This window comes from Lonchura striata, chromosome 3 (assembly GCF_046129695.1).
Source record: "Lonchura striata isolate bLonStr1 chromosome 3, bLonStr1.mat, whole genome shotgun sequence".
Taxonomy (NCBI): domain Eukaryota; kingdom Metazoa; phylum Chordata; class Aves; order Passeriformes; family Estrildidae; genus Lonchura; species Lonchura striata.
Window position 1 is genome coordinate 68991208 of NC_134605.1, and position 26622 is coordinate 69017829.

Sequence of the window (26622 nt, forward strand, 5' to 3'; positions counted from 1 at the left end):
ATTTTGTTGTTAAGCTGTGCTGTTGTTTGTGCCAATAATTTTGTGAAATAATACCCCTGCATTTAATGTTCCTGAGGTATGCCTAAAATCTTTCTTCCCTGAACAGCAACGTTACTTTTGTCCTCTGTATGAATGTTGTTATTTCACAGAGGAGCAAAGTGATGCACAGGCAGTGCTGTAACAGCCCAAGTGACCTTTTGCTGCTGAACTCCAGGTAATGCTCACAAATGGAGCCAGGTACACATCTCTTAAGTTGATGTCTGTCATGATTGGTGCAGTTACACTCTTCCTTTGCCCTCATAAATGTGTTCCTTCCTTACATGAGCACCAGGACTTGTCTGATCCATTTGAGAGCCACCCAAGTGGGGTGGAAACAGGAAAAGTGTGTGGTTGTCAGAAGGATCCACTTCCAGAGCCAACTTGCTTCCCTGTGGCAAATGTCTGAGGCTGTCCCATGTTGGCTGTAAGCTGATCAAAAGATAGGATGATATCAACAGATGTGTCCAGGTCTGTTAGGAAACTACTCCAGATAGGGGCTTTTTGAGTTAGTTTTCATCTATGCCAGACCCTGTTTTGACTTAGTTGATGACCAAGGAGCCACACTTCTGCTACAGGAAAGGCAGGTAGGACCAACACTTACACCCTTCCGAGAGGGGCCTACATTTATGGTGTTTTAAAACAATAATTTTGGAATTGCTTTAACTCAGAAGAACAGTTTGCCTAAAAAATAGAGAACAGTGTTTAAATGGCAGGGATCATGCACTTCACCTGCCAGTACATCTGTGCTTGAAGCCACACCGAAATCCCACTCTTCTAGACAGATCATTGCTCCCTCCCTTATCTTCCTACATGCAGCTCCTCCATCTTGCTGCCAACAGGTCAGGTTGCTTCCCTGCTGGCACTCTCCACTTCTGCCAGCAGTCCTCTCTGACCTGCTCTCCCAGCAGCAGCCAGCTCTGGCTCTGCTCCAGGCTGTGAGGAGACAGGGGAGGTCAGAGAGGAGCAGTGCAGCCTGCTGCTGAAGAGAGGACACCAGAAGAAGCTTGGTGCAGCAAGCCTCTCCCTTGCCAGCAGACAAGGCAGCGACACTGGAAGCACAGAACTACTCACAGGAGACAAGAGTCACAGCCCTTCTTCCCTATTGTCAAAGAAACGGGGAGTAGTCAGGTATCCAAGTCCTGCATATCCCATCTGGAAATATATTTATTACTCACTGAGCTGCAAATTGGTTGCTATCACCTGGTCCCTGTTCCCGCAGAGCTTGCTTCCTGTCATTGACCCTGCTCCCCACCTATGCTCCTGCTTCAGAAAATCCCACCAGCCACTGCTTCCTGCTCATGCCTTAGCCATGGGTTAGTATTGTGCCTTAGGACCAAAGCCCTCCTGAGCACTTCACAGTTCTTCGTAGTGTGTCCCCATTGCAAAACAAATGCAGGGCCTCCTGTGCTCCCACTGGGATGTACAGGACCTGTCCCCTGCACTGCCTCTCAGCTCACGCAGATCTATTCCTTCACATATGAAACCAAGGATGTGTCATAAAAATCATCAGGATGGTGTGACTACCCAGGAGAGAGGATAGGAGGTGAAGTAAATACTTAAAATTTGAGTTACTCATAAGCACAAGGTGTTACAGACAAATTAAGGCACTACAACTGATGTTTCACGTAGGCTTCTCACACCCTTCAAAAGTTCAGGACCTACATGATATAACAGGTCACTAACAGCCACACCACTGGTTACTAATCATAGTAAAACTTTCCAAAGCAGGTCTATTTTTGCAGCATTCTTGCTGCTTGTCTATTGATCCAGATATCCCTGGAGTCAACATACTATAGTTAGTTATCTGTACTGCCAGAGATACAGGGGGGAGAAGTGGGGGGTTTCAAAGAGATGTCAGAGGAGCTAGGATTTTGGTGTTATCTTGGCTGTCCAAAATCCTTTATCCTTCACAGGCAGCTGTAACCTTACAAGAAGGGAAGTCCTTACTTCCAGGGTCAGGCTGTCCTTTTGTTTGACATCAACATAAACACTCCCTAAGACTCCAGTAAAATTTCACTACCTCGTGACATCACAATGTATAATCTGAACTAACACGTACCTTAACAAGTCAGCACACTTCCATTCTATAGAGACGGGTTGCTACAATAGTTAGGACGGGGGTTTTTGTCCTCTCTCAGGCCCGCTGACACGCACCTATGACTACACAGCGGTGCGGCCCCTTGGGTTCGTACCGGGCGCTGCCCCCGCCGGGGCGCGGAGCATCCCTCGGGCCGCCTGCGGGCGAGCACCGCTGCGTCCCGCAGCCCCCGCCGGGCCGGGACAGGGGCATCTCGGCCCCTCCCCGGCCAGCCCCGCTCGGGGCGGGGACTCCCAAGTTTCGGCGGCGGGGGCCGCGGGGCCCGGCCCGCCGGCGGCATGAGCCCTGCGGCGGGGCGAGGGGGCGGCAGCGCCGGGCAGGGCAGCCCCCGACGCCATGCCCAAGGAGCGGCCGCTCTGGCGGGGCGCCGCTTTCCGCCTCTGCCTGCTCTCCGCCGCGCTCTTCCTCTGCCTGCAGCTGGGCATGAGGAGATCCTGGTGTCCGGAGGAGAAGTCCCGGGACGCGGCGGCGGCGCGGGCGCCCGCCCCGTCCCGCGGCGCGGAGCAGCGGCCGGGCGCGGTGGCGGCGGCGGGCGGCGGCCGTCGGAGGGTCACCTACGTGCGGAGCGGGCGGCGGGGCAGCGCCGCGCCCGCCTGCTGCGCCCCGCAGCCCCCGGGCAGCCGCCGCAGGAAGGTAGGGCGGCTCGGGGGGAGCGGCTGCCGTGTCCCTGCGAGGGGCGGAGGGTGAGCGGGCAGCCGGGGCGGAGGTGGGGCTGGTACCTGAGAAGAGGCGGCCGGGAGGGCGGTGGTGAAGCGACATAGTGTGGTGCGATGTCGACTTCTTGGGAAGTGGTCAAGCGACTTTTTGAGCAGCGCTGCTCAGCTGCAGGGAAGCGGGAGTGTACTGGAACGGGGCTGGACAAGGAGAGAGCTCGGTCTGAGAAGGTGACAGTGACCCCTCCGCAGGCTGACGCATCCCCAACAGGATCAGCCGTGGGCAAAGACTATGGCCCTTGGCGTTCTTGGTATCCGAGTGCCATTGCATTGGCAGAAGGCCATCAGAAATGGTTCTAAAGACCTGGTCTGCGTAAGAATTGGTGACTTAGTGAACGAGCTGCTAAATGAACCTGCGACAAGGTTCCCAGGTGGCAATGACTGTAAAGTCTTTTGGGGGAGTGAGGACTATCATCAGGATCTGGAGATCAGGAAGAATGAGGAGTTCCTGTGCTATCTCCGCCCCCCAGTGAGCTGCGGTTGCGTATGTGGCCAGCAGCGGGATGTTGCCTTCTTCAATCATCTCCAGGTCATCCTTGGTTTTTGCAGATTCCATGCTCTCAGAAACTGCTTAGAGATTCAGATAATTATTTTGTGGAGTTTTCTTTGCAGTCTTTCAAGGGCAGAAGTGCCAGCTTTGAGGGTGGTGAAGGAGTAGTTTGTCATGTACTTTGGGGTACTGCTGTCAGGGTGCAATAGTTGTGGTCCATGCAGAGATGTACAGGTTCTTAAAGAAGCTGGAATGATCATAAGGAAGAGCACGTGGGATTTTGCTAGAGACGAGACCACCTTTGTGATCATATATGATCTTTGCCCCAACAAGAATAAAACCAGTTTTCTGTGGAATGGCTAAAGCTTGTCCTTACTGCATGGATGAAAAGACTACTTGCCCACATCTGAACTACCATCTGACCAGATGTACTGTGATCTCTAATAGGTCATGCATGCATGTGGTCTCAGCTGCAAATCTGCTTTCTCTTCTTTGCCTGTTCCACCACAGTCATTATTTTTTTTATTTCATGAGGAAATGGACAATGAACTAATATATAGATTGACTTCTAGGTTCAGCTCATCTTCTGTGGTGTAAAAATAATAAACTGCTACCTTCTGCCTCTGGTTTCCTGAAAAGTTTAGAAGAAATTAGATAATCCTTCACTATGCTTCTTTCACCACTGGCAGTGATGAGGACAACATTGCCACATATTTGTTCAGAATAATAACTATGTGGTGTTCTTTTGTGCTGTGGTATTGATACCACTTTGCTAGGTCTTGCAGTGTCAGTTTTTGTGACTTTTGTTGTTGATGCTCAGTTACTTTGCATTATCCTAAAGCACAGCTTTTAAGTGGTTCTAATTATGAAAGGATTTCAGCATTCATGGAGAAAACAGTCTGTAATCCATTGGACTCAGAGTTTCTTGAAAATGTGCTAAGAATGGTGTCAAACAAGAAGCAAAACACATCCTAATTTAGTTAGTGATTTTTGAGGAAATCCTAGTGGGGAAGTAGAGGAGAGGCTGCTCATTTTACCTGAGAACTGGCAGCACCTTATGGTGCTGGAGAGCTCGAGGCTCTGGAAAGCCCAAGTGTGTTTTGGTGCACCTCCAGGTGAAGTGTGAAAGAAACATCACTGCTTTGGTTTGTGGTGTTGGGCATGTTGCTGCTGAGGTCTCATTTGAATCCATCTAGTTAAGTCAAGGGAAAATATTAGTATACATAATAGAGGGTGGTGTTGTTGCAAGGTTAGGTTTGAGACCATCAAATGCCTTCTGTGTTCAGCTATTTGACTCGAACTTGTTGCTTCAGGCTAAGAAAAATCTACTTAAAGATAGGGTTTGGGGAATAGCAGAACTGAACTTTGGAATGGAGTTGTTAAATAAAAATATAGGGGGAAAAGCAATCTTAAAATAAAGTGGAAGTGGTCTGTGCTCTGAAATTTTTTCATGAGAAGAATGACAATCGCTAAAAAATTTAATGGGTGATTTGGATTTTTTTAATCAGGAAACATGCTATTTCACATCAGACTATTATAGGACAATATGGGGGCACTTACCAAAAAAAGGGCTACTTGAATTGATGGTCCATAGCTTCTACCAGCAGCTCTGGAGAAAGGTATCAGGGTGCAAGGCTACCAGTGTGCTGTACTGCTGAGTGTAAATGCTGCCTGGAGGAGAGGGACAGGCTCCTTGCACAGATCTGTGCTACATTGGGTTGGAATTGCTTTTTGCTGTGTTTTTTATGTGTTTTCAGTGTCTTCTGTCTATCCATAAATTATTATCAGTCCATTTAAGCCTGCAGAGCCTTTTAGGTATGGGAGTTTTTTCTCTCCTGCTGTTTTTTATGAGGATGGTGTTGGCTATGTTGGGATGTATGAGCCAGTAGGATGGCAGCAAGGAAAAATCAGTGAGGCCAGATTTTGCTCTGTTTTCCTAGTGCCTCTAGGTTATAGCTCTGCTCACAATTACATCACTGAATTAATGCAGAAGACTGATGAACAGAGTATTTCCATAGATGAAGCTGAATGTCTTACTTTGTGGCTGTGTAAAAACAAAAAAATGCAAAAGCACACAAGGTAATTATTTGGTGCTTGCTTTGAATCACATTAAAGTTTCCTGAGCAGGGCTGTTTTATTTATTTCCCAAGCACAACTGCAGTCATCAACAAACACCAACGCCATGAGAAGAGAAAAAAAGAAGGCACAGGATGGAAAAGATGGAGACTTTTCCATAAATGGTCCCTAAGTCTGCAGGAAAATGCCTATGCTTTTCCTGACCACTGGTGAGGTTCTGTCAGCAGAGACCATGGCTGTGCAGCAGATGGGAGGGTTTGACCACCAAGGTTCCAAGTGTCTGTGCCTTAAGATGCATGCATAAAATGTTAACTGAAAGGGGCAGGGAATAAAGTAATTTAGCTATGTGACATCTCTGGGAGCTGCTGGAGCTGCCTGTTGTGGTGCTTATGGGAGCTGTGCTGCTCCCAGCTGTTTTGCTCCCAGTTGAGCCTACCAGAGAGCAGATGCTCCAGCTCTTGATGACAAATAACAAGCAAGATTTGGCATTGACAGCATATAATGGTCATCTGAAGAATCAAAAGAGTTTTGTTGTGCTGCAAGAGTAAAGCAAATAGAAGTTCATAGTCCTACTTATATTTGGTGCATTGTTGCTAATAAAATCATGTTTTTAAACTGTGATTCTAAGATCTGGTTGTGCTAAGCACTGATCTGGTAACATATACTAACTCCAGCTACCTGGAAACACACAGATTCTGCCAGGTCTACCTGCTCCTGCAAATAGGAACTAGCAGGGTGTGCCCACAGAGCGCTGCAGACATGCGGGTGTGCTTTAAAAGGTTATTCCAGGGTGCTATGGCAAAAGAAAAAGAAAATATTGCATTTGGAATTTGAAGTAACAGCAAATTCCTGTCACAATAATTGCAATAACAAGGTTATGTTGGCCCTTGTGCACTGAATTTGGGAGGAGCCCTCTTCAAGAGTCTGGTTGAGAAAAGCTGGAATTCCTTGCCTTCTGGGCAGATTTATTTCCATGGAGGTGGGGAGTGTGGTATGCTGCCAAACTTAACCTGATGTTATTTTGGGTGCTCTTTCATGTCATATCTAGGAATATAAAAGTATTTGCCTTCAGTGATTAAAAGAAAAGAATAAGACTTTGTTGCTGGGCCCATGTACTTTGCCTGGGATTATAATGTAATTTAAAACATGATGAATTATTGCCTAAAACCAAAAACTCTTTTGAGATTAAATTTTTAAGGTGTTACTTTCACTTGTATATATTTGTCTTTTGGTTCATTATAAATGCAGACTAATTATCTTTTGCTGTTTCTTGTTGGATTGAAAATTGTGGTTTTCTTTAAATAGGAACTATTTCCAAGAGGTTACTGCTTCTCTGCAGTGATGACTGATAACAGTTTAATTTTTAATTGTCTGCAAATTATTTTGGAGTGATATCTTTGAAATTATGTGGAATAACACATGTTTGGCACTTAGTAATACAGCAGGCATATAAAAACCTCATATGATTTAGTGTTACACTATTGCTAAGATTTTACTTAAATTTACATTTGGGTTTTAGCTTCAGAATGGCAGTGCCATTTACACTGGTGTCAGTGATGTGTAGGGCTTATGCCAAGAGTCCTTTTTAGTTCTTCTAGAAATTTGGTTTAAAAAATGTATTGGATGTTTTCATTGCCTAATTGCATGCATAGTATTTTCAAGCTGGCTGCACATCTTTAAAAGTACAGTAAGTTTTGGGGTATGGCTTTTATAGGAAGTTATTCTGACTCTTCATGAGGAAGAGCCAAAATTCTTTGAGAAAACTTGGTTATTCTGAAGTTAAATTGATCCGTCTGGTTTTCTGAAGTTAAATTTATCCATCTGTCTTTCCACATCGCATGGTGTAATAGCTTTTCTGTTTTGGATTGGGGTTTAACTTTTGTAAGTTTATTAATTCTGTGTGCCTGGAGCAATAATTTAACATTACACCAGAGTTTGACACAGCATGGCTTTGGAGCTGTGCAGGGTGTCCCACCAGGCTGCATCTGCAGGAGAGGATTTGTCCTGGCTGAGCCAAACCCAAGGAGCTGCAGGGGTTAAAGCAGCCTCTTGGATCTCCAAAGATGATTGCAGCCTCTCCACCTGTGTCCCAGCGTGATGAGCTTTACAGAGGGCAGCGCTGTTCCCTAAGTGCTGTGCTGAGGAGTGAATAGCATCCTGGCTTTGATGGATGGCAGTGGCATGTGGGATGCTGCTGCAGAGGAGTGCAGAGCTGAAGAGCTGGATATTGGTTATTCCTTGGAGTGTGCTACTTCTAGGCACCTTCTTTAATAACAGGTAGACAAACTGAAAAGAATTTCATTCAGAGGAAAAAGGTGTAAAGAGGTGCAGGAAGGCAAGCCTGCAGCTAAAGTCTGAAGTACTGGTACTTGTTTTGAATAGGGAAAAGTAGGTTTTGAGAGAATGTGCCAAGACTCTTCAAACTAAAAAAAATAATCTTTTTGAAGGACATAATGACTGATTGTTCCCTAGGTCCACTGGAAGTAGGACAAGAAGTAGCTGGCTTCATTTTCAGGCAAGATATTAGGAAAATCTTTTAACTCTGTAGCTGGTAAGGAATGGAAAGACTCCGTAGAAAATTGTGAACTGTGGGTATCCACACAGGGAAGGTCTAGGAATGTTTTCCTTTGTGCTTCAGGGCAACTTCCTGATGTCCCTCTGGCTACATTTACCTGCTCTGCAATTAGAAAAGCAATCTGGCAGATACAATGTGATTAGCTAAACTGGAATTTAGCCTGAATAGTGATCTAACATCAGTGAATAAAAAGAGGTAATGGGATAATAAGCAATCTTTGTCCTGGTTTAATACCTCACTAGAGAGACCAGACCCCACCATAATTGTTCTGCGTGATGACTTAGTGGACCCCAGAGGAAGGGACACTAGTTGACAACTGTTTTCCCTCCAACACTTGGAGGTCTCTTAGCAAATATAAACCAACCCAAAACTGCTTATCTAGTAAGATTAGCACAAGATAAGAACTTGTGGTTTCAATCTGTTAGTACCTGGGGAACAGCCTTGGTCTGTTTCTGCTCAAATATTCAGGCTAATAGCACAGACTGAGCAAGCTATTGTCTTTGGAAGAAAAGAATAAGCTTTTATTGAAAGCAGTTTTCACCAGCTGATAACCGAATCTGGGGAGCATCAGTCAGCTTTGCCCATAAACAAGGGCAGCTGAGGTACCAGAAAGTACCCAAACACAGGAATCCTTCTCCAAGCAGTCAAGCAATGGCAATACTGGGCTTTTATTGTATTTTAACTGCAGATGAAATGTGTTTATAGTATACCATAAAGAGGAAATGGTAATGTTTTTTCTGACAGTGATGTCACTTGCAAGCTTGTGAGGTAAATGATTACTAAGAATAACATTGATTCTTACACATTTTTTATTACTCAAAATAGTTCTTCCTTCATGAATTTTTGAGAAGCAGATGGGGAATATTATTCTTCAGAAAGTCATTACAGTGTTATGAGACTTTATATCCAATAGCATAGATTTCTTTCAAAATCTTTCAAATACCAGCTTAAGGCCTTCTTTTGGCATATAAAGTCAAGAGATGTTTTTCTGGGTAGCTGTGGCACAGAAGAAAATAAATCTAGGTGTCTAAGTCTTCTTTTCTAAGGGACCCAAGGATCAAGGTGGTAATTTATTCTGCAGATGCCTTGCTCTGTGGGGCAATTACAGTTGTGCCATCATTTCCTTGAACAAAGAGACACAGTTCATAGGCCTTGTACAAAATGTGAATCCTTTATAACTGCTATAGCAGATCAGAAAAAAAAAAAAGCATTTTTATTTGCTGTGTTCAGCTCAAACTGTTTCATGGGACTGTTCTGGGGGCCAAGTGAAATGAACTGCCCAGTAGCAGTGGCATGGTTAGTGCCAAAAATGATCTTTTGTCACATTTCATGTTTTGAAATAAGAAGTGAGGACAGTTTTGAGGGCACAGAGCATTCCTTGCTCAAGCAGCTCACAAGATGGCCAATCTTTCTACATTCTCTTCTAAAATTTCCTTTTGTAGAGAGAAAAGAGTCCAGAAAGAGAGATTTGGACAGGTAGAAATTCTGCTCAATAGCCCTAGGGTTTTTACTTTACATCTCCAACCTTATCTGCCTTCCTATGAGACAAGTGTTTATCTTCATTGCTAGTAAGGTTTTCATCCCAGTGAGTTCAGTCAGTTCCCATCAACATTTACTCAGCTAGCCAGGCAGTTAACAGAGACGTGTCTGCTCGGGGGCTGCATGGTAGGTGCCAGCATGCCAGGTATCTCTCTCATGCCACTTTCTCTGAGCTGTGGCCACAGTTCAGACCGAATGGTGCAGCTGGGGGATCTTTGGTGTGAGCAAAACTCCAGCAGCCCTGACAAGGGGTGCTGCACTGAAGTCCTGCAGTGAAGAACAAAACCCTCTTGCAGCTGCCGTGCAGATTCGTGCAGACAGCGTGATGAGTGCATCATCATTTCTTACAAAACAGATGTAGAGTTTGGAGATTTAGGTAGCATTAGGGAGGGATGTCCAGCCTTTGCTCAAGCAGTCTGGTTTGGTTGTGGTAGATCAGGCTGTCCTGTAGCCTGGCAGTGATGGCTGCCACCTGTGACGCAGATTAGATAAAAGATTTGACATGTAAGTGAGAGAGTTTGTGTGAACCACCACTAAGCTTTGATGGCATCTGCAACACAGCCCGCTCTTATCACTTGTTCTAATATTAACTTTGAGCTGAGTTTGTCTTGGATGGCTTCTCAGTGCTCCAGAACTCTGTGCAGTGGATGTGAGTCATTTAATCAACAAGAGTGTTTTTGTAGCTAGAAGATATGCACCAAGATACTTCTGTGCATGAAGAAATTATGTCCAGAGCACTTCCATGTTTGTAAGTCTAAAATAAAATGATCTGCAGTTTATTGGAACAACTAAAAGAGGAAAAAAAGGTGTGATTAAATTTTTTTTTCAGTTGTGGTATATAGTATATGTATCATGAAATCTATATGCATACACTCACCCTAATGCTGGTTTTTTAGTGGTTTTGCCTACAAAAGTGACAGGGTGATGCCCTATTTTGAGTTAGCCAATCTTTCAGGGTAATAGAAACCATGTGCACAAATCAACTGATGTCTAGGGTAACAAATGAAAGCCATGATTTTGAACTCCCTTTCGTGGCAACAACTGGGTCAATTTCAGCAGGAAATAGCATAAACATCTGGGAATATTTCCACTAAGTGGAAGAGCTTGTATTTCCACTGGCATGTTGTTTCCCATCTGATCTACTCTTCCATCTTTAGTACACTTCCATCTTTTGAATGTGCCATCAAGCTCAGCTGCCCACAGGAAAGGCTCTGGCTGCAAATGCTCATGAACTGCACTGTCAGAGAATGGGTGGATGGGTTGTTGCTGACCCCTTGAAAAGCACAAGTCCTGGGTGTGATTTGGGGGAACCCTTTGGTGATTATTTTGCTCTCTTATTGATTTTTTGCAACATTTAAAAACTAATGTTGTAATTTATGTCCACCCTGACACAGGTATAAATAAAAGAAATAAACCTTTCCATATGTCTTTGTGTAATGATAAATGTAGTAGTTCCAGCAGCTGTTAGAGGACAGAAATCTTGCTTCTCACCAAAGTCTTCTCCATTTGCTTTGCAGAGTTCTTCAAAAGTCAGAACAGAGTTGTTGTCACTATGTAAATCCCAAATCTGGGATACTTGTGAGAAGCATAATTCCTGCTGCCACCTCTCCTCATCATACAATGGGGGCTTCTCTTTCTCTGGCTCTGTAGGACCAGGAGGACTATGCAGTGGGACATTGGCTTTTGGGGTTTCTTGGGACTGTCAGGTCAAGCCAATTGCTTCAGATTTTGTATAGAGAACCTCTGGGTTTACATGCTTGTGGAAGAAAGAGCTAACCAATAGTTAATTTAATCAGAGACCCACTGAAGTTTACTTTGGGTTCCACTTTCTGATAGGTTTCAGATGCAGCTTCAGGTACAGTGCTGTGAGTTCTTCTGGAAGAGACAGAATTCTGTGTCCTTTCTAGGACTGACCTTGTGGCTTCTGCAAACTGAAGGAATTGAACTCTCTGCCCTTCTTGGCCTGTGGAAGACAAAATCTGTGGGCCTTGAGAGCTTAGCAAGGAAACACCTACAAGATCCTGATAGGCAACTTGTCTGTCTTAGGGATATTGCTAAAAATACATTCTTGCTATTAGTTTTGATGAGGTGGGGCCACTTTTTTGAGTGTGCGGGTTTGTGTGTGTGTGACATGTTGGTCTGCTGGCCAATATTACTGCAGAGAAACAAATATCAGTGCTGTGCCAGGGGCTGGACCTGCTTGAGAAAACTGTGCATTTGAAAATGATAGAACCAGCAGATATTGACATCACAGAGTTGCTGTTGCTGCTTTGTCCTCCCCATCTTGGCCTCATTTATCCCCAGCCCTCTTCCTCATCCCTCTCCTAGCAGCTAGCTAAGTCAAATAATCAACTGGGCGCTTCAAAGTCAGTGCCCTTTTTTTAGCATCCTCTTTCATATTTTACAAAGAGACACTGTTTGAAATGTTAGGGGGAACAGATGCTAATGTCTATTGATACAGCATGTAATGTTAGAAAATATCTGCCACTTAGAAGGCTAGAAATTATAGGATTCAGTTCCAAATCTTTCCTGCTCCCTGCAGAGTGGACAGCAGTAGTGGAGGAGTGAGATTTATCCAATAGGTAAACACCTCAGGGTAGGAGCTGTCTGAAAAAAACCCAAAATTTTAGTACAAGTGCCCTGTCTCTTTTTGGGCCTTCCACATGGTTGTTCTTCAGAAGTGAAACTTTCAAAGAAGTGAACTTTGCTTCATCTTGAATAGGGCAAAGTAACAACATTGTGTTCCTTTCCCTCCCTCTTTTGAGAAAATTAAACAAGAAGCAATTATGTGTCGATTGGTTGCTGCTGAGCTGATCCGTTTCTTCTTCATTACTTGTCTTGATTAATGGTTTGATCTTGCAATTATTATTCATTATGAAATCCGTGGGAATTCTGGGTGCATCATGAGTTCAGGGTCAAACCATGTAGTTTTTCAGTACTTCATCTGTCTAATGCTCAGAATTAGTAATAAAACATTGGAAAATATCCTTGATTAAAGAGGATGGTACATATTTGCCCAAGCCCATCCTCCATGGGATTATTATGCTTGGTTCTATACTTGTCTTGAACAAAAAATATTTCAAATTTGTGTGCTTTGAAATGAGCTAGATTTTCTTCTCTATAGACTGGAAAATAAATTTTGTATTTAAAATCCTAACAATTTGTAAGCCAGCTCTTGTTCTCTTTCTTGACAGAGGGAACTACTTGCCCGACACAGTTTTATTTTATTTGGAAGACTTTTACATAGCTCTAGACCAAGGGCACTGATCCATAATCATATTAAAAAAAGAAAGGGAATATGTTTAAAGCTGTAATACATTTCATTCTGTGGAATTAAATTATCTAATGCTTTTATAAAATAAGGAGTTAAAGAAGAAAAAAGTTTTTTGAGTCTTCCCTGGTTATCCAGTAAAACCCAGTTCAACCAAGTGAGCTGATGGTGGGTTGAAGGAGCAGTACTTGGTACCTGTTGTAAATACTGTCTATCTTGCCTTAGGGTTTGACACTCTGAAATCCAAATACCTATAGAAGTTACTGAGCCTTTTGGTTTACCCATGGATAAGAGTCGATATTTACTTGCTTTAAGAGTTTATGAATGTATAGTGACAAATACTGCCTTCTCCTGCTCCTTGGGCACAGAGGGTTGGCCTGGTACTTTTCCAGGAGGGGAGGGTGAAGAGGAAGAGGTTTTCTGATTATTCTATTTCCCTTTAGTCTAGAAGGTGTGGCAGACCATTTCTGTTTGGATATTTGCATTCCACTTGGATGAGAGAGAAGGCTGCACAAGTGTGAAATGCTCTTATTTGTGTGAAAGCATTGGTTTTACTCTAAAGCACCTTCTTTTTTCCCAGTTCTTTGCCTCAGGCAGAGGCTCTGAAGTCAGAGGATAGGCTGCCAGAGGCATCCCTATGTGTAAATCACAGTTAGAGTGCTGGAACTTGCACAGAATAAACTCAGTTTATCTGGCTAGCTGAGTATTTACTGATGAATTCTGTTTTTTGTATTCTATGGTTTAAATATTGCAGTGAAGTCAACCTAGAGGAAAATAGCTTTTCCCCCCTATTATACGGATTATGACATCTCTATATTTCTCAGCCAGAGCAGTTCAACTGAAGCAGTTATGAATATAGGCTGAAACCACGGTCTTGCCTCTGCTTAGCAGAAAGTGAATTTGACAAGCAGTGACCGGTAGTTGCTGTATCTGTTTCTTGCTGTTATCCTTAAGTGTTGGCAAAGGCATTCAGGCACTGGAAGGAATTCAGCTGATTGAGCTGCTTAAGCAGTTTTGAGAATTTACTTCCATAAATTTCAATCTGTTTTGGCTCCTGGTTTTATCTCCATTAGATACATTATCATGCTGTCAGCCTCTGGATGGCACAGGAATGCCTCTGCCTGATCTATTTATTTTTATTCTAGAACCATAGCAAAGAAATCTCACTTGGCTATTTTCAAAGCTGTACGTCTCTTAGAGTAAAATCAATCTCTCTTTTAATAAATGTGCATTTCTCCCATGTGTTGCTGGGATTTCCAGTGGCAGAGCTGTTAGTCTCTGGTAACCTTTAAATGTCTGAGGAGAGGTTCCCCAGTGCAGCCCCCAGATCCTTTGGCTGCAGTGGATTTATTCCTCAGAGGTAATGAGGAGTAGTAGTTATGCTGTGTAAATTATGAATTAGATGCAATGCTTTCTGAATTCATAAGTATCTACAAATTAATATTTTGGCATGTCTTCTGAAACCCTGCTTCCTGTAAGTCCCAAATCTGCACTCAAGGTGATGGTGAATTTACAGGAGTGTCCTCAGTGGCTAATGTAAACCTGGCAAATGAAATCCCAATACCCCAATATCCCAATATCCCAAATCCCTGGGGAATTCAGGGTTATTATTTGAATTCATTGGAGCATTAGTCACTAAATTCCTCTACAGATCTGGCTTCCTCATGTTAATTCTGGAAGCTACTCTTTATTTCACCAAATCAAGTTCTTGATTGTTAAAGTGATGTAAATTCTGTCACTTGAAGTCAACGGCGGGGGTCCTTTTATCCTGTGCATGCTTTTCTTTTGAGATACTTATTTAGGGGAAAAGACACAAACCTCAAAGTAGAGTTGGAGAGAGCCTGAGTGTGGGTTTTGTGTGTGAGACACGGAATCTCCCAAGGCATCGAAGTTGTTGGTGTTTTGCATGGAGGTCGCTTGCCTGCAGGTGAGGGCAGCATTTCCCCCCAGAGCAGTAATTTGTATGGATGTGGCTCCATTTCACACCTTCAGATGGGAAATGAGAAGCAAAAGGAGCAGAAAATAAACATCAATATTAACAAAAGGAAAGCAGAGGTGAAATGCTTGGTGATTGCTGCCTTTTCAGGGGTTGTTATGTATTCAGTTCAGACTGACTTGCTCTACAAGAGTAACGACTCTTGGTTTCAATTACCATGCAGTGACTCAAAGCTTTTCTAATGAGAATTGAAGTCAGAAAATAGTTTTCTACATTTCAATGTAAAACTTCGCCTTTTTTTCCTTTTCCCTGCTAAGTCTAAGAGTTTTACTTACTGGTACAAACTGCAGCCTTATGAAGCAAGTGATGATAAACTGCTTTTAAGTGGAGCCCTCTGGGTGATGTTTGGAGCTTCCTAAGTTGACTCTTGCAGCATTCACATCCTGCTTCCAGGCAGACAAATGTGTGCTGCACTGCAGAGACTTGGAAAAGATGATGATGCACAGAGAGTGAGGAGACTTAAGTGCATCCTAGACATTCCCTTTTCTACAAAATTAAACACACATGTCCAGACAGAATTCTCTGTATACAGATCGTGTTGGAAACCCATTTTAATTTAAGACACGCACTCATTAATGCAGAAATCACTATTATCATGGGACTGCTTTCCATAGGCAGGATTTACTTCCCTGAGCAGCCTTCCTGCATGGGAAAGCTGGACTGTATGTGTGACACGTTGCTTGCTTATTTTGGCACAAAGCTATTTTTCCTCAGCCTGTTGTTCCAACATCAAATCTTTGGGTAACATAATGGAGTGGATCCTCCTGGAAGACACTTTAAAATGTGCTGAGGACAGGGAGTTGTTTAGGCACAGCCAACATGGCTACCTCTGAATTGGAAAGATAATGATTTGATGGATGGACTGGTAGATGGCTAAGGTGTTGGTTATAGTCAGTGGCTCAATGTCTAAATGACAAACCAGTAACTAGTGGTGTTCATCAAGGGTCTGTACTGGTTTTTTTGGGCAACCTGACCTAGTGGAATGTGTGCCCATGAAAATGGGTGAAATTTAAAGGCCCTTTCTAACCCAGACCATTCTGTGGTTGTGTAACATACTGCAGATTTTTTAGCTCTGGAGTCTGCCTGTGGGAAGGACTCCCTTTGTGGCCTGCTCATTGCACTGCACCCATGTGGTGCCTGCAGAGGACAGAGCAATCTGGTGATGACTGGGTATGGAGAACGCTGTGTGCATGTGTACAGTGGTGTCAGAGATGTCTCTCTGCCTTAGATAAACTCACAAAAGTAGAAACATGGAGAAATAGAAAGATTTCCCATATTAATTCTTTCTGGGTTTTTTTTTTTTAGTTCATCGTGGACTTTGTGCAATGTGTGGAAGTTTCACTGTTGGAATGGAAATTCTTAGTTTAGGTGGCTGCAGGACTAGGTGTCAGCTGCTTTTCCCTGTGATTCCCTCAATGCCTGATGCCTCAGAGGGAACCCACTGCTTTTCTCTCAATACCAGCACACACATGTGGAGGAGGAGTGTATTAGCAAGTTTTGCACTATGATTTCTTAAGAGAAAATCTTATATGTTTAAGAAAGACACACTGAAAAAAAAAAAAGAAAAAGAAAAAAAAGAAAATAATAATAATATGAAAGAGAAAAGAAAGGAAAGAAACAGTTCAGACATGTAGGGATGGAATATCTATAAAGCCAGTTGAGTTGGAAATTAATTCACTCAAAGCTTTAAATATAAGGGCTCAGTCACTTTGTAAGTCTGTGTTTTAAATTATAGCTTACTGAGCCCGTGTGTGTCCCTGCTGCTCCTACATTAATGATGTGAGGTAGCAGGTTTTTATGAGTGTGTGTCTTGTGAGCCCTGGTGGTGCTGGTTACATTTAGCTAAAGGGGACTGTATGAATTGACCTTTCTCAATGAAGTCTGTGCCAAGGCTGAAGGCATACTTGTTCTTTCCTACTGATTCCTCCGCTTTTAGGTGGAGTTTGTTTTACTTGTGCCACATACTGCTGCTCCAAACATAAAACATTTGGAATTACTCAACCCTGTTGAAGAATAAAATGCAGCTAAATGTTACTTTAGGCTCACAACTAAATAACAGGCTCAGCCCTCTAAAATGCATATTTTTCTGCAGCATAGGGTGTGTGAATGTCTGGTCTGAGTTTCTCTTCTGTGATGCTGAGGGTCTGTGGTGTGAGCCCATCCTTCAGGCTTCCTTTGCAGGTCATGGAGAGATATGAGAGCACTGGACTTTTCCAGTGCTTGACTCACCTTACATATTTTATATGTAGAGTGATGAATCATTCCCTTAAAGATCCTGTCTGCCTCATCTGTCCTGTCAAATAACTTAACTCCCCAGCCCAGCGTGGGATGGCTGTCTGCATGCAGCATTTCTATCCCCCTGGCTCTCCCTGGGGGTCACCCAGCTAATTGCCTCTGAAACTAAACGTGGGTGTTCACGGGGGATTCTCTGCTGCTGGAGCTGCTCTGTGCTGTCAGCAAGAGGAGCAGCGTGCCAGGTTTGGCTGCCTCCACCCCCAGCAGCCCTCCCGCTCCCCTTAGCAGGCGTTGGCGTGTCCTGCAAAGCCAGGGCTGCAGCACTTTTGAATTGAGGGAAAAACCCCAAACAGTAAGACCACAACAAACTAATATGCTTAAGGCTACAGGTTCTTGAGAGGCACCACAAATAAAATTATGTCCGAGCTCTGTCAATTGTATCTGGGGACAAGCTGCTCTCACAAGGGCAAGCCTTCAGGAAATGCAATCTAATAAATTTGCCATGTGGATGTCTGAAGTTTTGCAGCCTGAATCTGAATTCCATGCATTGCCTTTCAAACTGATAAAACCCCTGCAAAATTTCACCCACGAGCAGGTTCTGTTCTGCTGAGTGTGGTTGTACACAGGGTACAGGCAGAATAATTGGAGATGAAGATGTGTATGTAATTTGTTTCTATGGCTGGCAAATATTTATGGTTCTTGATGGAATTTATTGCCACAAATTATTTCCACTCACATTTAGTCCTGCCTCTGATGTAAGAAATTAAATTGTTGCATGATTTAATTAGAGGATTTATTTAAGACATCTGTGAATATACTGACAAGTCTTTTGTTTCTTCTTTGTAAGCAACAGACTGCTTGGCAGGGCAATGGGATTCCCAAATTTTTGTTTACAAAAATAGCTAATATGTTTCTATATTTTAACTGGCTGCTAAAAGGGAAGGAGATTAAAATGGGCGGGGGAGGGGGGGGAGAGCTACTGAGCTAAAAAAGATAGAAATATGGAAAACTTACTAATTCCCTTTCAAATGTAAGCAGAAGGGAAGGGAGGGGTTGGGCTTTTTGAATTAGTGCACTAAAACTAGGATTGGTCTGGAAAGAATTTAATTATTTGTATGTAAGTTTAGGCTGGAAAAGCCAAAAGATCTGGCAGACCTACAATTTTAGACCTGGTATGTGAGCCCTTTGCACATATTGATTTAAATTTTATATTATGACTTCAGATTTTTAGGACAGATTTTAAATTACACTCCTTTAAAAATATATCACATATATACTACAGGTTATTAAGGGATTATCAAATGACTATCACAGATGGCTATGAGGGGGAAAAAATCTAAGAAAAAGTGGTCTCCAGAGGGAAGTCTCTGCAGATTACTGTGAGATTGGTCTGAAGGAAACATCAGTCCTTATCCCTAAGTATGAAGTGCCTAGAAGAAAAATCAGACCTTCAAATGCATCCTAGTTTTCCTAACAAAGCAATGGTATTACTTTAAAATTTTCTTTTCTCTGTGGTTAACTCATGTGGTGAAAATTTAGACACCAGTCTGAATAACAGTTTCTGAATATCCATTACCCTTCAGGAGCAGCTGAAGTCAGTGTCTGATCAGTGCTTGTGATAAAGTCTTGCTGACGATTGATTTTTCTTACAATGTTAATTTCAATTGATGTGTCTATAAGTGAAGCTATATACAGACGGATACATTAAGATATTCAGTATGATTTTTTTTAAGTGGCATTGTAACTTTCTAGGTACTGTCATGTCTTTATATTGTGGAATATGGATATGTTGATGTTTGGGAAAAACAGTAATGGTTGGATGAACCCTTACCCTAGGGAGAGAGCACAGCCATGGTGATAGGCAAAAATGCACATTGTCTGCATTCATTTTCTGGCTCCTCTTGGGCAGCTTTTGGGGAAGTCTATCTGAATTTCATATTCAGGGCTGTATAATCTGGGCTGTAATAGCTCCTCTGCTCCTTTGCTGTAAAGCCCTCTGTGAAAGGAGCTGATCCTCAGCCTGGTTGTTCAGCAGCCACAGGGATCTGTTCTCGGTCATTCTAGAGATTTCCACGATACACGTGAGAAAGTCCAAATCATGATACCACAGTCAGGTTCACTCTGAGTAAACAAAATTGCAAAGCCAAGACAGAGGGAAGACTCCTAAAATAAGGATCATTTTTTATCAGGGATAAACCTGATTTTCACAAAGCACCTGTAGAGTTTATTTGAGAAGGCTTACATGGAAACACTATGAACCAAGCTGAAAATTACCTGGAAAACTATAAACAAAGACTACGAATGTACCTATGGAACAGCTCCTTCAGGAGGATATTTTGTATTCCTGAACGTACCCAAAACTCATCACTGACATTTGTGAGTTACCCTCTGGGGGGCTCGCACCCAATCCTGGAGATGTGATGGATTTTCATCCCACCCGTTGTCTGTGAATCTTATTGTGAGGCAGCTGCTGAGGCACCCTGTCGGGGTGTCAGGAGGGGTTAGGAACAGGACTCTCCTGTGTGTTCCTTAGTGAATGGAAATAGGCTGTGGCTTCCTAAGGAGCCGGGGGCCAGGTGTGAAGTTTGAGAAGCTATTCAAAAGCATTGCCGTCAAAGAGGAGCTTCGGGTCTGATCTCTGGCACAAAAGTAGCATTTATGTACTGCTCCTAAATTTAAAGAACTATACAAAAGCTTGATCTCTTTCTGGTTTTTTTTTTTCTCTCTCCTCCCCCCCCCACCTCTTTATTTTTTAGTGAAACTGCATTAGTAAGTCACTAGGATTTTTATTTCATTTCCATGGGTTTATCAATAGTTTGGAGTCAGTGGGAAGGCAGTTTATTTTCTTAAAGATTTTAAGAACCAGAGTGTAAGCTGCAGTGGCTCTTGGACATTCACTCTGCTGCAAAAGAACCTCATTCATGTAGTTCATTATAGAGATTTTTTTTCTTCCCTGTCAACTCTGTGCAGAAGGAATTCTTGCTGAATAGTCCACAATGGTCACCCTGCAATGCCTCTACTTAATGAGCTACTTCTCACAGAAATAGATTTCAGAATAACTGGGCAGATGTGTAGGTATCTGGGTGGTTGGTGTTTTATTTGGTTTGGGTTGGGTTTTTTGTTTGTTTAGTTTTTTGTTTGTTTGGTGGATTTTTTTTCTTTTTTTTTTTCCTCTGAAAATGATTGTCAGTCTTCATTTTCATTTCAGCTTTCAAGCCTGTTGAAACAGCAGCATTCCTGTCATTGCAAACGTTATTCAGCCGTGTGAACTGTGACTCATTCTGAAAGATTAGACGAATTTCCCTCCCTGGTGTGCACCTATCCTCCTGCTGTTTGCTGTTTGCAGGCTGCCTGCTGCAAGCAGAGGTCAGGGGGACGTGCAGCTGCAGAGCTGGCTTGCTAGCTTGCTTCCAGGCTCATGCTGTGCAGAGTATAGGAGTCCAAGTTTGCTGCAGGCAGGAATTTTCAGGGTGAGAAATACTACTTTTGTCTGCTCCTGGGGGAGAAAAAAAATTCTCAATATCCTTTTCAGCATCTCTTTACTGTAAAAAAAAAATCAAGCAAAACAACCCCCAAAAACTTAAAAAAAAAACCCACAAAAAACCACAAAAACAACTCAAACAACCCCAAACCCACAATAAATCTGAAAAATAACCCCTAAAGGATCAGCAAACCTTGTACAGACCCCCTAGCTCACGTTCACTGTAGGCTATGTTTACTTAGGCTGCGAAGATATCAATTCATGATACCAACTCAAGGCAAATGCCATCTGGTCTGGTGGTGCTCTTTAATCATCTTTTCTAATTTTACCTTCTCTTTCCTACATTCCTCTCTGGCATCAGAGGATCCCTGCTGTCACTCTGCTGGCTCTTCTCCTGGTGCCACAGACCAGTCCTGTCTGGGGGCTCAGTGCCCCACCTCACCTGTCTGCCTCCATCCTCTGCAGCTAATTGCTCTCTCCTACATGTTTTCCAGGGCTTTGTCTGAAATTAAGTCCTGTGGGAATCCCGAGTGGGGTTTCTGATTGTATTTTATTGAATGCAAACATGAGTCTTTGAGGGAGAAACCCCATCCTGTCCATTATGGAGCTCAGTTAATTGAGGATGATTAAAGGGAAGCTTGATAGTACCTGCCCAACCATAGAAGTGAGTTATGGCGCCTGAAGATGAAAGGCCATGAGGAATCAATTTTGATTTAGTACAGCTTATCACCATGCTTGTATTTTTATCTACTTGAGGGCAAGAGATGACAAATCTAAACTTCCCAGCATGACAGCGGGCAGAACTGGGAGAAGGTGGTGCAGGTGGGAGCACAGAGCCCTGTTGCTCTGCAAGCACGTGTCTTAAAGGTCTTTTCTGTCCACGTGGGAAGTGTTTCTGGAAAAGCTGACAAGGTTCTGAGCTGAGGGAGCACAGAAAGCACCCACCAAAGCTACTTCCTAGGGGCTATGTAAATGCGGAGTGGTAGGACTACAGGCAGCCACGCTTACATTTTTTCAAGGAATTCTGGTAAATCTGTCAGGCAAATGTGGGAGAGGAAGAGAACTTTTCTCAAAGCCCACAAGATGATTGTTTTTTCAGTAAAATCTAGATTTTAAAAAAGAAAACAGGTTGCTTGCAGAGGTTTCCTTCGGTGATTAGTGTTTGCAATCCAAGTTCTTCTTTCAGTGGACATTCATACCTGATAGATAGGAAATTAAAATGATATCACTGTTTTCAGATATATTCCTGCAGGATTTGATTATTTAGATCTTGGTTTTCTTCATGCATTTCTCACAGCTTACTCGGATGTCCTAGAATAACTGGGTTACACATGTATCCTGGATGAGGAGCACTTTCTTCTTGAATTAACTACATCTGCTTTCAAAGCTCATCATTATGAATCACAGTTAGATGCTTTTTCGCTGTAGTTGAAACTCTGCTTTGTTCTGAAATGTTTTTCATGTGTAGACAAGCCCCCAGGAATCTCTTTTAGTTTGAAATGAAATCTCCTTAGTTTATTTGCCCATATAATTTATGCTTGCATTGCATTTAAGATGTTTTTTTTTTGCTTTGTTTTACAGACTGTAAGATGGCACATTGAACTACAACCATGGGCAAGTCCAACCCCTTCCCTCAACTATGAGGCCTCAAGGTTTCTAAAGTACATTAGCACTTCTCAGGTAGGTTTTTTGTTTCAGTCTCCATTTAGAAAACACTTTGCCTGGCACAGATTTTTCCCTCGTATCTAAGGAATTAACCTCACAACAAACTTTTTGAAACTGATTGATTTCTAAAGTTGCTTAACCTAGCACTGATGGTCAACATAAATATAAAGGTCAAAATACATATTTGAAAGAATGCTTTATTTCCATGTTATTTATTTCCAAATGGGTTTGTGTCCTGACAGGAGTATGGTATGACTGAAATTCTAGATGTGATGTTTCTCTCTCTCCCCTCTCTGCCTCTCAGATGGAAAAATACAGAGCGCTCTGTATCAAGAGAGTGTATTCAACCTCTCCACCTCTCAATAATAATATGATAACCAGGTTCATTTTACTTCAAAAGGAGGCAGTTGAGGTTCCCAGTAAAATGAGAACAAGGCATCAGACCCTAACTCGGACAAGTTTTTTCAATGATACCAATAGAATCTTGATATTTTCAGGACAAAAACAATGGACGTGGAAATTAGTGGGTTTATGTTCTTTTTAAAATGGCATTTCCACATCCAATACTGTGTTGATGGATATTTGCAGCCTTCAGCATACATGGAAATTAATGGGCCATCATGTCTTAACAGAGGCATCACTTACTCACAACAGCATTTGTGTGTGCATTTCCTGTAAGAAAAAAATGGAAAAGGTGCTGGATGCTCACAATTCCAACAGAGCAGCTGCTTTTGGTACCCAGGTTTATCAGCAATTGACCCTTGAATACAGAGTTGACAGCATCATTACTTACTCTGAAGAACAGCAAAAAATCCCAGGTGCCAACATCACTGAAATGTCATTCACGTATGAAATTCTTTATTAATGCGGTGCTTTTGAGGCTGAGATAATTTGAAATACCTCTAAAAAAGAGAATAGCAGGGTGTTCATGTATTCTCCAGCATGTGGGTACCTGTGGCTAAATTCTCAAAAATGACATCTCTGCTGCCACTCATGCCAGCACTGAGAGGGCAGGAGGCAAGATAATGCATGAGGGACAGCAAGAGATGTGTGTAGAGCTGCTTGTTTTGTTGTACAGAAGTTTAGACTGTGGCAGACATATTAAGTTTGAAAACATCCTTCATCTCAGCAACTTAATAAACAGTGGCAGATGATGCTAAACTCCACTAGTTGGGTCAAAGCCTACAAGGACATCAATTAACAGAGAGTTTATTGCTTTTGACACACTCAGCGAGAAGTTCTATTCCCAGAGTAACTGACCCTAGTTGGGGGAATAAGCATAAGTGGAAAAAAAAAAAAAATGCGATGAATCCCTGTTCCTGGCCTGGCAGATGTTACAAGATGAATAACTGATGGGATAACATCATGACTGGTAGGGCACTTCTGAAATGGCAGCCTGCTTACGTAGATAAGCATGGGATGTCATTTTCCTTGTTTGCTGAGCAAGTATCTACTAATTACTGTGCCAAAGTTCAGCCTCATGCCATTAGTGTAGAATGGCTCAAACTGCTGGAGCAGGAAGGTGCCATGTCAGCTAGGTCAAGGCGTGTGGCCAGCAAAAGCATTTTCAGTGCTGGTATTTCATGATCAGGAGAAGCATCTTTCTTGTTCTGTTGTTTGACAGGAGCGAGCAGAAACCCAGAACAGGATGTGAGCTCAGTGCATCAATAAATCATGTAACAGACTGATGATGGTGCTAAAGGCAGATTCAGGGTTTGATTTTTCTTTGTTTTTTTAAAAAAATAAATTGCTGTTGTTGTTTTATAGGGGTTTTTTTGGGTTTTTTTTGTTTGGTTTTTTTTTTTTTTTTGATAGCAAGAGCTATTCAGTAGCAAGAGCTGTTAAAATTGCTTCAAACTCTGACTGTTGTAATTGCTCATAATGCCATGAGTCAATTAAGTGGCAGCATTGCAGAATCTTAGTTTTCTGTAGAGAATACATTATTCTTCTGTCTTAAATTAGTGCTTATTATTGCAGTACCATTTATTTCTTGATTGTTATGTGACTGAAGGGAAATGGGTGTGGGGTGCAGTGCAAATCATTGCCTAAAACTTAGTGAATCCTGGGAACAGCATGAAGAGATGCTATATTTGCTTTTATGAATTTTCCATGGGAATTATGCACCAAGCAGGAGCAGGGAGGCGGTGATGCAGCGTGCAGCTCTTTGAATGTAAAACTGCAGGTAATGATCTTTTAGAGCATACACTTCTTAAAGAATGAGAGTTTTATTTACTTATTATAAGGTATGTGGTGAAGAGTGCTACATTAAAGGCTGGGTTCCAGGTTTTGCTCTCACTTCATGTGTAAAATTGTTTCATTTCTGTGGTTCCAGGTGGGACTAGAGCTGTGCTTCTTAGTTTGGCTAAGACTGAGAACTGAGCCTCTGCAGTCTGCTGTAGGAGAAGGAAAGGAGCAAGATGAGAACAGTCTGTTCAGGACTGATATTTAACCTGGTTTTGTCCTTTCCACCATTTTAGTTGTTACCTTTCTGACACTGCCAGCTCCCATTCCTGCAGCCAGGGCTGGTACTGGGCCCAAAGAACAACTTTTCATCACATAGACTCAGCTGTGTTCCTGCAGCTCTTCTCAGTCTTTGCTTTCTTATCTGTGTGGTAGCAACCTGTGCCTTGCAACCCCTGATTGATGGCTGGGCTGCATGGTTTGAGAAGCCCTTCAAGAACAAACTGTGGATGCTGGTGAACAGCAATGCAGCCTTTCCTGAGCAGAAGCAGCCACAGATTTGGTGCTTTCTTCTGCTTCCCCTTGCCTCCTTGCCACTGCTGTGGTGAGAGCCATACGAATTGTACCAGCTCTCCATCGACTGCTGTGCTCTGGCTCCTGTGTTCTGCAAAGGGTGCAGCACTCACCAGCTCTGTGCCTGCCTTTCCCAGAGTGGATTTAGAGGAAGAAGGTGGAGTGGAATGTGGTGTTCTGGGGGTGAAACTCTGGCCTGAGCTGCTGGATGGACAGGCAGAGCTGGTGCTGCAGGCAGGGGCTCCTCTGCAGGGTGTCACTCACAGGGCCATGGCTTTGCTAGCTCAGTCACTGTGAGTTTGGCTTTTGCAGGCTGCTGCTCAGCTGCTGGCAAAGCTGACTTCACCCCTCAGTGAATTCTGACATGTCCAGGTTTCTGATGAAGCCAGTGCATTTTCAGTCTTTGCTTTCTTGGTCTGTACAAGGGCTTTGACTCACAGTGTTCCTCCCTGCAGGGTCTCTATCTCTTCTTTTGCAGGGTTTTTATTCTGGCTTTAGACCCTAGATGTACGAGTCAGCTCAGCATAGACACACATGCTATGATTCCTCTGTTTAGTTACACACTTGCTTAAATCCCTTTGTTGTTGGACGGGGCGTGTGTTTGGGGTAAAGATTAAATCCCTTCTGGAGCTGAGATCCAGGATATTCTGGGTAACATACTTGTTGCAGAGATACTGCAACTTTGTAAATACAGTCTTGATTTTAACATTATTCAGGATGCAGAATCCAGTCCAAAGTTTGAAAAGAAAATTAAACATTTGAATGCTGAAACATAATTTCCTCATGGAAAAAAAGAGAATTTGGTTATAGTACTAATGTTTAATTATTTTCTTTTCAAACTGCATTGCTCTCTGGGAGTTATGTAAGCCTTAAATTTCACTAAGTGGAACAGACAAACAAGGAAAATAATTAGTAGTCATGTATCAAATTGAAAATAAGACTTAAAGAAATTAACATTTTCCCTTTTTCCACTTCTCCCCCAGAAGGCAAATTAAAAACAAGTTAAAAGACCTGTCTTAAAATGAAATATCCTTTGATTTCAACAGATTTCATGTGAACACATGAACACAAACAGCTTGAAAGAGTACTCTGAAACCACAAAAAAGCCCTGGTCAGTCTGTCTTGATGAGAGGTTTAGCCTCATCCATCGAATCAGAAGCAAGAAATGCCGTCTCTATTCACTTGGGTAAGTGCTCACTTTAAAAGAAAGGAAATTGTTTCATGGCAAGTAGCTTCAATAAGCCATACAAATACAACACAGGCTGCAGCAAGGTTATCTTATAAAATATAAACTTCGTTCAGGTGTGTTTATCATATGTTGATGCGCTTCTGTAAACTTTATTTTTAGGGAAAAAACCTTTCTCCATTAGAGTCTTTATTTTCCTTTGCCTTTCTAATACTGGTATGAAAGCAAATTGCTTGCTGGTGAGTTGTGAGTGGTAGTTCATGTAGAAGAAGACAGAAACCAAAGAGGTAATCTGAGAAGCCTACAGCATCTGCCTTGAGCAGGGGTGACTTGCATAACTGCCAGGGATTTCAGCAGCATTGCTTACAAAACTTCATTAACCAGCTCTGGGACAAAACAGTACATTTCCATATGAGAGTGTCACCCCTGATCTTGACACTTCAGGGGTGACATGTGCCAAAGTGATAGTGATAAAGACAGCTGTGGCTTTACTTTGAAATGTTT

General features: G+C 42.6%; 1 protein-coding gene across 1 annotated transcript in view; it reads left to right on the top strand.

The window, feature by feature from the left end:
* The first annotated feature begins 2473 nt into the window (after nt 1-2473).
* Nucleotides 2474-26622, top strand: part of METTL24 (methyltransferase like 24) — a 44142-nt gene continuing 19993 nt past the window's right edge. The window contains exons 1-3 of the mRNA XM_021553767.2: nt 2474-2770; nt 22095-22193; nt 25979-26118. Of these exons, the coding sequence (XP_021409442.2) occupies nt 2474-2770; nt 22095-22193; nt 25979-26118 (536 nt within the window). The remainder of the gene's footprint in view (nt 2771-22094; nt 22194-25978; nt 26119-26622) is intronic.